Source organism: Carassius carassius, chromosome 29 (genome assembly GCF_963082965.1).
Source record: "Carassius carassius chromosome 29, fCarCar2.1, whole genome shotgun sequence".
Lineage (NCBI taxonomy): Eukaryota > Metazoa > Chordata > Actinopteri > Cypriniformes > Cyprinidae > Carassius > Carassius carassius.
Window position 1 is genome coordinate 137584 of NC_081783.1, and position 12417 is coordinate 150000.

Sequence of the window (12417 nt, forward strand, 5' to 3'; positions counted from 1 at the left end):
GATATGAAGCGTAGACTGAAAGTGCTGCTGGTTTATGGAGTCTTCCTCCTCTTCCTCCTCACAGCTGTGATGACCTGCTCATCTCTTCACAGAGCACTGATGTGATGATGTGATGATGGCTCTGGAGGTCCAGCGCTGTTTGATGGTGAATGTCTTCATTGTGTTTCATTACTGTAATCTTTATTGTTTAGAAAAGCGAAGCCTGTAGATTCACTGTACTGAAACGCCTCTGGAGCTGTAAACTGTGAACAGTGATCAGTGAAGTGACATTCAGCCAAGTATGGTGACCCATACTGTGTGTGTGTGTAGATGCTGTTCTTCCCTCTCTCTCTCACACACACATGAATGTACACTAACAGTCATGTGCACAGATGTTTTTAATAAAATTACCATTAAATGATCATATTTTGAGCTTGCAGGTGTGTGTGTGTTCAGCAGTCGTCTTCTCTCTGAAGGGATTTCTGATTAGTCAAGTCAAGTCACCTTTATTTATATAGCGCTTTAAACAAAATACATTGCGTCAAAGCAACTGAACAACATTCATTAGGAAAACAGTGTCAATAATGCAAAATGATAGTTAAAGGCAGTTCATCATTGGATTCAGTGATGTCATCTCTGTTCAGTTAAATAGTGTCTGTGCATTTATTTGCAATCAAGTCAACGATATCGCTGTAGATGAAGTGTTCCCAACTAACTGTGTGTGTGTGTGTGTGTGAGAGTGTAAGTGTGTGTGTGTGTGTGTGAGAGTGTAAGTGTGTGTGTTGGTTTTTGTGGTTTACAAGGACTTTTGACCTGAATACGCACCAGCATTACAGGGACATTTGGGTTTATGAGGACAGGGCCCATGTCCTTATAATTCCGACAGTGTAGATGCCTTTCTCTATGTCCCAGAAGCTCCCTCTCAAATTTTCGCGCCATGTCCTAATATACCACAAAACCCTGAAATTTTACTATACACTGTGTATCCTCTGAGCTCGGGAGTGCGCCCCTGCAGCCCGGACCCGGTACTGCATCCGCGTCATCGAAAATTTGCATATTTTACACTTGTGTAAGTTTGTAGGCCGCTGATTGGCTAGATCGGCATCGGAGGGCGGGAAATCGCGAAAACAAAATGGCGGCGGTGGGCGGGGCTACATTCTGCCGCTAATAGCTCCGTACAAGTAAGTTAATGCAGTTTGGTAATTATTTAAACATTTTTTTGCAATAATTTATCGATTGTATATGATTATATAAATGCATAATTATCATGCAATTAAACATATTCCCTAAATATCATCATATAAAGTATGAATGTGACTTCAAAGCTGTAATTACTCAGTTTAAAATCAGTATATTAATGTAACGCTATTAATGTAACGTTTCATAGATGGTTATTTAAATATATTATTATTATTATTATTATAAATCCCGTATACTCGTGCTTTAATCAGCGAGGCAAGTGTGACGGTTTGTAACTTCCTGTTTGGAACGGACGCAATCTGTGCACCTGAAGCGAAGACATCTGTGGTGTGAAGCTGTTGGAGACAACTATTATATTAAAGGTTAGTAATACTGCTGTTAAATCGTTTCTCTGAGAGTTTGTGGCTCAGTTTGGCTTGTTCGTGAGTGTCTTCAGTGCTCTTTAGAAAGCAGCTAGCGCGTGATGCTAATAGCACTAGCGTGTTTACACTAAGTGTCCTCTATTAAGAGTAACATCAGACGAGAATCAACAATCTTGTCAGTTTAACTTCACAACTGTAAATGTAACAGAACAGTCTAGCTATCATAATAATCTGTTGTCATGGCTACAGTCTGTGAAGGGGAGGGGCAGTTCTGTTTAATATTATTACTGTTCAGCTTGCTTTCATTAATAAACACAGAGATGTGCTCTTTTCACTTCCTAATACTTACTGTATATATTAAGTAAAGTCACCTTTATTTGAATAGTGCTTTGTAGAATACAGATTGTGTCAAAGCACTTTTACTAATATAACCAGTCAAAATAGTATATTCAGCATATGCTCAGAATACATCATATTTAACATATATTCTGTTCATTAGAACTGTCATTATTAATTTTCATATTAAGTTGAAAACAAACACGTAATATTGTCAGATGGAGGCCAACAGTTCTTATTGTTATTAAAGCAGACACATGAGAGGATGGCTGAAGGTGCGAGGCGAAGGAGAAAGACCAGAATGGGCTCAAGGGCAGGTTCATCACTGATCTTAAAGGTGAGCTAATTTATTTAGTCATCATATAGTCACCATTAAGTTGTCTTAGTTCTTTATATCTTTTGTTGAGCAAAATAAGACATTACTAACCATTTGATGGTTTGTAAATGATGACAGGATTTTCTTCCTATGCCTTTAAAGTGTCTTGTGTACTAAATCTGTCTCTGGTTGATGACGTGTGGTTCTCGTGATGGTTTCACCTCTCTGTTGTTTTAAAGTGTCTCGTGTAGTAAAGCTGTCTCTGGTTCTCGTGATGGTTTCACCTCTCTGGTGTTGTGTAGGGAGGGGTGTGTTCAGCTGTACTGACTTTGAGAAAGGAGATTTCCTGCTGGAATACTGAGGAGACCTCATCAGCAAAGAAGAATGTGAGCGGAGGCCATGCACTTCAAGTTTTCATGTTTGAGTTTGGCTACAATGGAAAACTCCTCTGGTATGTACCCGTGTTTGATCTACATGTTTACTGATAATTAAATGACATGATTCTAAATGTGTCCGTGGACATGTCAGTGGTCATGTGTTTTCAAAGCTTGGTGATGAGTGTTAAATGATTGGTGATCACAGAATATGACATCTGCTGGTCCTAAGGTTTCAGTGCTGATATTGTCTGTCTCTTGTTTAGTGTCGATGCAGCTCGAGGTGACGGTTCTCTTGGGCGGCTTGTAAACGATGACCATATTAACCCAAACAGCAGGATTAAGACGATTCGTGTGGATGGAAAACCTCACTTATGTTTATTTGCTACAAGGAGCATCTGTCCTGGTGAAGAGATCCCATACGATTATGGTGATTCTGATTGGCCATGGAGATGCACGGTACTGACACCTCTATACTGTCAATTCTGATTTATTGGATTATAGTAAAGTTATTAAATGTCAGTTGTTACCAATTAAGTTAATGTTAATGAGTTTGTATGTATTACATTCCATGCATGTTCATTCCAGTATGTCAGGATGTGTGTATGTTTACACCTGTGTTACGAGGACCCTGTTTTATGAGGACCATCATAAGAACATGGACTTGATGTTTGATTGAAGAATCTCAAGGCGTTTCTCAATGTCAAGGAAGGATCCTCGGAAGCCAGTATTTCGAGGATGCTACGTCATCGACATCCGTCGAAGGACTGTTCCAATGTCGAGGATCCTCGGAATTTCAACCAAGGACTGAGTCCTTCGTTCGAAGAATATCCCATACACAGGAAAGGATGCATATGTGTAGCCTTCGCGCTCTCAAATCACCCACAATCCTATGCGCGCAGCATTGCTATCTTGTTCAAAAATGTCGAATGTTAGCAGAGTCGGAGCGTTAACAGTTTTTATTTACGTTACCAAACATTTGTTATAACTGTAGTAAATATAAGTAAAGTTTGCCAGTACAAATTACTACCATATTGATATTGTAAATTATACAAATACAAATTATGTTATTGATGGCTAACTGAACCGGACCTGTCATTTAACAATTGTTAGCTTGATTGCGTAACCGGCATTTCTTTTATAAATAACTAGTTAAGTTGTCCAAAGTAATTTAACGTTAATATTATACCATTACACCACAGCGTTATTCAAACGGACCTTTTCACTGACGTAATGACGCAATGAGGTGCACTTGCTAACCTGTTCCATTTACGTGTTCTCCGAATGCTAAAGAGGAGCCTCACCTAGCCTCTGAAGGAAGTGACTTGGAAGGGCCAGTCCTGCCAAGGAAGTATCCTTGACATTGAGAAACGCCTTCAGTGTGTCGTTTGTTTGACAAAAGCCTGGTATTTGAAGACCCTAGTTCTCACCATGACATTGGGCTGTGTGGATGTGAATATTAGGCTAAATATGGATCATTCACATCTCATTGTGGGAAAATCTCATTATTGAAAACGTCTAATTGTTATCTTTAGATTAAGTATATTGTAATATAAGTTGGTAAAAAGTCGCTCCCCTTGTTTGAAATTGACTTTCAGGCAGTATACTTCTGCAGTTTTATCATATTTGTGTCATCATCATTATTATTATTATTATTATTATTATTTTGGCTTTTTATTTAAATAACATTCTCCAAGATTGCATATTATTTATTCAAAACATTCAGTATTTTCAAATGATAACCGAGTAGAATCAGTGTCTAAAGAGCCTAAAGAACTCTGAACAAGGCACAGCAGCTATAAAGGTATCCAAGAAGTTCTTGAAATAATTGTGTTAGTCCTTAAGAGTAGAACAGATTACGTTGTCCACATGTGTTTCTAAGAGACATTTGTTTGCTGCATTATTGTGGGTGTTAAAAGTGAGTCTTGGTTTCATGCTGTATAACTAACACAGACACTGTGTCTCAAATCACCAGTTTTTCTCATACACAGAAATGCTTGAAATGAGCTGTCCACATTTGTCTAGTAACCAATGTCCCGGTAATAACAAGGATACAAATAGACCAGACTTTTTTCAATCTAACACACTGAGACTCTTCAGTCAAGTCAAGACCATGTTCTTATGATGGTCCTCATAGAACAGGGTCCTCGTAACAGAGGTGTTAACGTGCACACAACCTGACAGACTGCAATATACATGCATGTAATGTAATACTTACAAAGTCATGAACATTAACTTGGGTAACACTTGAAAATTTAAATATTGATTTGAAATATTGTAATCTTGCTTGTAAATTACATTGATAAAATAGAAGCAAGATTATAAAATAATTTAATGTTTTAACCTGTTAACTGTCACCCCGGGACGCCTACGTTGACTATACTATATTACAATCAAATCTAATCTAATCCTGACAAACTATATATCGTTGGAAAGGTTCAAGACTCCCAAATATATATTTTTCCAATATTATTTGTTAAAAATTATGTAGGAAAAGTAATAGATTAATTTATGACAAGAGTGCACCCTCAGAAATCTACATTACAAAATGAGTTTTGACCTTTGTTTAAAAAAAAGACTTTCTCGTTGCCTTTTTCTCTATCATGTTTTAGAAATCATCAGAAGTTATATATCACTTGAAAACATAAAATCTCAAAATTCATCCTTTAAAACCCATTTTAAAATCAGACATTGCATTACCATGTAAATGGCACATCAAAATCATGTTACAAAATGTTTTCAGTCATGAATTATAAAAATTTAGGTTTGTATCATGCACATTCAAGTCTATCTTCAAAAACACGAGTGACAGTTAAGGGGTTAAATCAGTATTTTATGCACTCATTTATTGTCACAGATGTCTAATTTGATGTTCTTTTCTAGACTTTTCTATAGTGTGCTTGAACCGTCCACTGTTGAAGTCAACACTCTGTCCCAGTCAGAAGACACAGACGTATAGAAGGTACTACGACTGATTGATTGATTGATTGATTAATTGATTGATTTAATTTAAAATATATTTTTTGATTTCATGTGTCAGTGATCAGTCAGTGTTTATGGACTCCAGTATATGTGCATTATCAATTTGTACAGTGCCTGAATCCTTTGTCTGCAGTAGAATGTTTATTTAAAAATATTTATTTCCGTTTCCTTAATTTCAGGTGACTCTGAAGAAGGACCGGTTACTATTGGATGATCCGGACTGTGTTGAGTAGGTAATAAATGTGCATTGCATATTTTATGAAATGTTAGATTGATGTTGTAAGTAGTGCTGCAACGACGCGTCGGCGTCATCGATTACGTCGACTACAAAAATACGTCGACGACCAACTTCCTGATTCAGGTCTCTGCTGCAGATGTGATGGAACGACCGCAGCAGATTCGGCGATTCTAAAAGTACAAACTGATGTGATATTATTAAGTGTCTAATAAACGAGACTTGCTCATTGCATGATTCTGATATTCTTGTAAAGATTACAAGTTATTGGTAGGATCACCTGTAGCGGCTGAAGTAAGGATAAAATAAAGTAAGTCTGTGTTGGTGCGGGTTTCGAACAAGCGACGCGGTCGCATACTGCGCGCCTACATTGGAAATAACAAACTTGAGCGCGCAAAAGACGCGATATGTGAACGGCCCCTTAAAAGACAGCGTGCCGCGAGACAACAGTCACAGACCACCGACCCAGAATCAGCTCCAGATCTCTGGAAACCATGCTAAACCATAGCAGAACACTGACTACATTTTATGGTTTGTGATGCTAAAGAACATTTCATGACGTCTCGGACAACTGTAAATTTGTGGCTACTGTGGTTTAATTAGAAGCGCAAATGTAAACTCATATTTACCATAGTAAAATAAGTTTCTTTGCCTCTTTATTTTTGTATACTGTAAAAACTTCAACCACATTGGTTGAAAATGAATAAAGGTTGAAATATTATATTAGAAGTTGTACTTATAAGTTTTTGTAAAGTTATCAAAAGGATTCATTAGCTAATCAAAAAAATAACATTAGATAAATTATTTATTGTAATAAAAATAATCGTTGGAGTAGTCGACTAACAGAAAAAATAATCGTTAGTTGCAGCTCTAGTTGTAAGAAATCATCTCTACATGAGCCTGGCTTTTTTTCATTGTTTTCAGATGTCACCTGTCAAAGAGCATGTGCTGAATGAGGAGCAGAGCGTTTGTGCCCCGCTGAAGGAGTTAAGGAGGTATTCACATGTTTCGGATGAACTGTTATTTCAGTGCAACAGTGAATGCTCTGAAGTCTGATGTCTTCATGGGCTGTGATATACTTAGCTGTTACCAAATGTACGTAATTTAATGACCTGTCATATCAACACCTTCTGAGCGAATAGAGATAGACACGAGTGATAGACACGAGTGTACTGTATAAACACCTTCTGAGCGAATAGAGATAGACACGAGTGTACTGTATCAACACCTTCTGAGCGAATAGAGATAGACACGAGTGTACTGTATCAACACCTTCTGAGCGAATAGAGATAGACACGAGTGTACTGTATAAACACCTTCTTAGTGAATAGAGATAGACACGAGTGTACTGTGTCAACACCTTCTTAGTGAATAGAGATAGACACGAGTGTACTGTATAAACACCTTCTGAGCGAATAGAGATAGACACGAGTGTACTGTATAAACACCTTCTGAGCGAATAGAGATAGACACGAGTGTACTGTATCAACACCTTCTGAGCGAATAGAGATAGACACGAGTGATAGACACGAGTGTACTGTATAAACACCTTCTGAGCGAATAGAGATAGACACGAGTGTACTGTATCAACACCTTCTGAGTGAATAGAGATAGACACGAGTGTACTGTATCAACACCTTCTGAGCGAATAGAGATAGACACGAGTGTACTGTATCAACACCTTCTGAGCGAATAGAGATAGACACGAGTGTACTGTATCAACACCTTCTTAGTGAAATAGAGATAGACACGAGTGTACTGTATCAACACCTTCTTAGTGAAATAGAGATAGACACGAGTGTACTGTATAAACACCTTCTGAGCGAATAGAGATAGACACGAGTGTACTGTATCAACACCTTCTTAGTGAAATAGAGATAGACACGAGTGTACTGTATCAACACCTTCTGAGCGAATAGAGATAGACACGAGTGTACTGTATCAACACCTTCTGAGCGAATAGAGATAGACACGAGTGTACTGTATCAACACCTTCTGAGCGAATAGAGATAGACACGAGTGTACTGTATCAACACCTTCTGAGCGAATAGAGATAGACACGAGTGTACTGTATCAACACCTTCTGAGCGAATAGAGATAGACACGAGTGTACTGTATAAACACCTTCTTAGTGAAATAGAGATGGACACGAGTGTACTGTATCAACACCTTCTGAGCGAATAGAGATAGACACGAGTGTACTGTATCAACACCTTCTGAGCGAATAGAGATAGACACGAGTGTACTGTATCAACACCTTCTTAGCGAATAGAGATAGACACGAGTGTACTGTATCAACACCTTCTTAGCGAATAGAGATAGACACGAGTGTACTGTATCAACACCTTCTGAGTGAATAGAGATAGACACGAGTGTACTGTATCAACACCTTCTGAGCGAATAGAGATAGACACGAGTGTACTGTATCAACACCTTCTTAGTGAAATAGAGATAGACACGAGTGTACTGTATCAACACCTTCTGAGCGAATAGAGATAGACACGAGTGTACTGTATCAACACCTTCTGAGTGAATAGAGATAGACACGAGTGTACTGTATCAACACCTTCTGAGCGAATAGAGATAGACACGATTGTACTGTATCAACACCTTCTGAGCGAATAGAGATAGACACGATTGTACTGTATCAACACCTTCTGAGCGAATAGAGATAGACACGAGTGTACTGTATAAATACCTTCTGAGCGAATAGAGATAGACACGAGTGTACTGTATCAACACCTTCTGAGCGAATAGAGATAGACACGAGTGTACTGTATAAACACCTTCTGAGCGAATAGAGATAGACACGAGTGTACTGTATCAACACCTTCTGAGCGAATAGAGATAGACACGAGTGTACTGTATCAACACCTTCTGAGCGAATAGAGATAGACACGAGTGTACTGTATCAACACCTTCTGAGCGAATAGAGATAGACACGATTGTACTGTATCAACACCTTCTGAGCGAATAGAGATAGACACGAGTGTACTGTATAAATACCTTCTGAGCGAATAGAGATAGACACGAGTGTACTGTATCAACACCTTCTGAGCGAATAGAGATAGACACGAGTGTACTGTATAAACACCTTCTGAGCGAATAGAGATAGACACGAGTGTACTGTATCAACACCTTCTTAGTGAATAGAGATAGACACGAGTGTACTGTATAAACACCTTCTGAGCGAATAGAGATAGACACGAGTGTACTGTATAAACACCTTCTGAGCGAATAGAGATAGACACGAGTGTACTGTATCAACACCTTCTGAGCGAATAGAGATAGACACGAGTGTTCTGTATCAACACCTTCTGAGCGAATAGAGATAGACACGAGTGTACTGTATCAACACCTTCTGAGCGAATAGAGATAGACACGAGTGTACTGTATCAACACCTTCTGAGCGAATAGAGATAGACACGATTGTACTGTATCAACACCTTCTGAGCGAATAGAGATAGACACGAGTGTACTGTATCAACACCTTCTGAGCGAATAGAGATAGACACGAGTGTACTGTATAAACACCTTCTGAGCGAATAGAGATAGACACGAGTGTACTGTATCAACACCTTCTTAGTGAATAGAGATAGACACGAGTGTACTGTATAAACACCTTCTGAGCGAATAGAGATAGACACGAGTGTACTGTATAAACACCTTCTGAGCGAATAGAGATAGACACGAGTGTACTGTATCAACACCTTCTGAGCGAATAGAGATAGACACGAGTGTTCTGTATCAACACCTTCTGAGCGAATAGAGATAGACACGAGTGTACTGTATCAACACCTTCTGAGCGAATAGAGATAGACACGAGTGTACTGTATCAACACCTTCTGAGCGAATAGAGATAGACACGATTGTACTGTATCAACACCTTCTGAGCGAATAGAGATAGACACGAGTGTACTGTATCAACACCTTCTGAGCGAATAGAGATAGACACGAGTGTACTGTATCAACACCTTCTGAGTGAATAGAGATAGACACGAGTGTACTGTATCAACACCTTCTGAGTGAATAGAGATAGACACGAGTGTACTGTATAAACACCTTCTGAGTGAATAGAGATAGACACGAGTGTACTGTATCAACACCTTCTGAGTGAATAGAGATAGACACGAGTGTACTGTATAAACACCTTCTGAGTGAATAGAGATAGACACGAGTGTACTGTATCAACACCTTCTGAGTGAATAGAGATAGACACGAGTGTACTGTATCAACACCTTCTGAGTGAAATAGAGATAGACACGAGTGTACTGTATCAACACCTTCTGAGTGAATAGAGATAGACACGAGTGTACTGTATAAACACCTTCTGAGCGAATAGAGATAGACACGAGTGTACTGTATCAACACCTTCTGAGCGAATAGAGATAGACACGAGTGTACTGTATCAACACCTTCTTAGTGAAATAGAGATAGACACGAGTGTACTGTATCAACACCTTCTGAGCGAATAGAGATAGACACAAGTGTACTGTATCAACACCTTCTGAGCGAATAGAGATAGACACGAGTGTACTGTATCAACACCTTCTGAGCGAATAGAGATAGACACGAGTGTACTGTATCAACACCTTCTTAGTGAAATAGAGATAGACACGAGTGTACTGTATCAACACCTTCTGAGCGAATAGAGATAGACACGAGTGTACTGTATCAACACCTTCTTAGTGAAATAGAGATAGACACGAGTGTACTGTATCAACACCTTCTTAGTGAATAGAGATAGACACGAGTGTACTGTATCAACACCTTCTTAGTGAATAGAGATAGACACGAGTGTACTGTATCAACACCTTCTTAGTGAATAGAGATAGACACGAGTGTACTGTATCAACACCTTCTGAGCGAATAGAGATAGACACGAGTGTACTGTATAAACACCTTAGTGAATAGAGATAGACACGAGTGTACTGTATAAACACCTTAGTGAATAGAGATAGACACGAGTGTACTGTATCAACACCTTCTGAGCGAATAGAGATAGACACGAGTGTACTGTATAAACACCTTAGTGAATAGAGATAGACACGAGTGTACTGTATCAACACCTTCTTAGTGAATAGAGATAGACACGAGTGTACTGTATAAACACCTTCTGAGCGAATAGAGATAGACACGAGTGTACTGTATAAACACCTTCTGAGCGAATAGAGATAGACACGAGTGTACTGTATAAACACCTTCTGAGCGAATAGAGATAGACACGAGTGTACTGTATAAACACCTTCTTAGTGAATAGAGATAGACACGAGTGTACTGTATCAACACCTTCTTAGTGAATAGAGATAGACACGAGTGTACTGTATCAACACCTTCTGAGCGAATAGAGATAGACACGAGTGTACTGTATCAACACCTTCTTAGTGAATAGAGATAGACACGAGTGTACTGTATCAACACCTTCTTAGTGAATAGAGATAGACACGAGTGTACTGTATAAACACCTTCTGAGCGAATAGAGATAGACACGAGTGTACTGTATAAACACCTTCTGAGCGAATAGAGATAGACACGAGTGTACTGTATAAACACCTTCTTAGCGAATAGAGATAGACACGAGTGTACTGTATCAACACCTTCTGAGCGAATAGAGATAGACACGAGTGTACTGTATAAACACCTTCTTAGTGAATAGAGATAGACACGAGTGTACTGTATAAACACCTTCTGAGCGAATAGAGATAGACACAAGTGTACTGTATAAACACCTTCTGAGCGAATAGAGATAGACACAAGTGTACTGTATAAACACCTTCTGAGCGAATAGAGATAGACACAAGTTTACTGTATAAACACCTTCTTAGTGAATAGAGATAGACACGAGTGTACTGTATCAACACCTTCTTAGCGAATAGAGATAGACACAAGTGTACTGTATAAACACCTTCTTAGTGAATAGAGATAGACACAAGTGTACTGTAACTCTATTCCCGCTGAAGCTGAGGTTGGCCCTAAGATTCTGCTAAACATCTCCTTTTGTGTTCCACTGAAGATAGAAAGTCATACATGTTTGAAACAACATGGGGGTGAGGAAATGCTGACAGAATTGTTATTTCTTTTGGTTAGAGTCCCTCATAAAAGTTTATCATGTGATAGCATCCATTGCATGTTCAGTAAGTTAAGCTTATACATTACAATGCCTGTTTAATAACATCGTTAAAATGTTCCTGTTTCAAAACGGGCAGTTTTGTCTGTTTTTTGGAAACGTTTTGAATGATTCCAATCTGGGAAAACTCATTGTTAAGTTGTAATTAAAGTACTTTTTAAACACTTTGGTCCCTGTAATGTTGTTAAGTTATTTTGTGTATTGTGTATTTGTGTAAGATCCAGTCCTCTTTAATCACCTTAGTCTTGGTAATACACCGTGTTGTCATGTTTGTGTGTTGCGTGTTGTGTGTGTGTGTGTGTTCATGTACCATTAAACACACCGGTCCCTGTAATGTTGGATTGTGCAGTTGTGTATTGTGTTTAAGATCCAGTCCTCTTTAATCACCTTAGTCTTGGTAATACACCGTGTTGTCAGGTTTGTGTGTGTGTGTGGTCATGTACCAGTAAAACACATTTGTCCCTGTAATCCACTGAAATGACATATTTAGTGTATTGTAAAAAGAG

The 12417-nt window shown here is 38.7% G+C and overlaps 3 protein-coding genes and 1 long non-coding RNA gene across 5 annotated transcripts in view; 3 read left to right on the forward strand and 1 right to left on the reverse strand.

Annotated features, from left to right (window-relative positions):
* Positions 1 to 12417, forward strand: part of stx18 (syntaxin 18) — a 293868-nt gene that overhangs the window by 81888 nt on the left and 199563 nt on the right. The gene's annotated exons all lie outside the window — the stretch shown is intronic.
* Positions 1 to 12417, reverse strand: part of LOC132109343 (WD repeat-containing protein 1-like) — a 138037-nt gene that overhangs the window by 79958 nt on the left and 45662 nt on the right. The window lies entirely within an intron of this gene.
* LOC132110046 (uncharacterized) lies at positions 760 to 2172 on the forward strand. The gene is made up of 3 exons (XR_009424575.1): positions 760 to 1160; positions 1431 to 1541; positions 2131 to 2172. It is a non-coding gene; the product is annotated as an uncharacterized LOC132110046 (long non-coding RNA).
* Positions 2173 to 5519, forward strand: LOC132110045 (histone-lysine N-methyltransferase set-1-like). Its single transcript, XM_059516630.1, has 4 exons — positions 2173 to 2214; positions 2496 to 2644; positions 2834 to 3026; positions 5451 to 5519. Exons 1-4 carry the CDS (start codon positions 2179 to 2181, stop codon positions 5460 to 5462), a joined length of 390 nt encoding a protein of 129 aa, XP_059372613.1. The 5' UTR covers positions 2173 to 2178; the 3' UTR covers positions 5463 to 5519.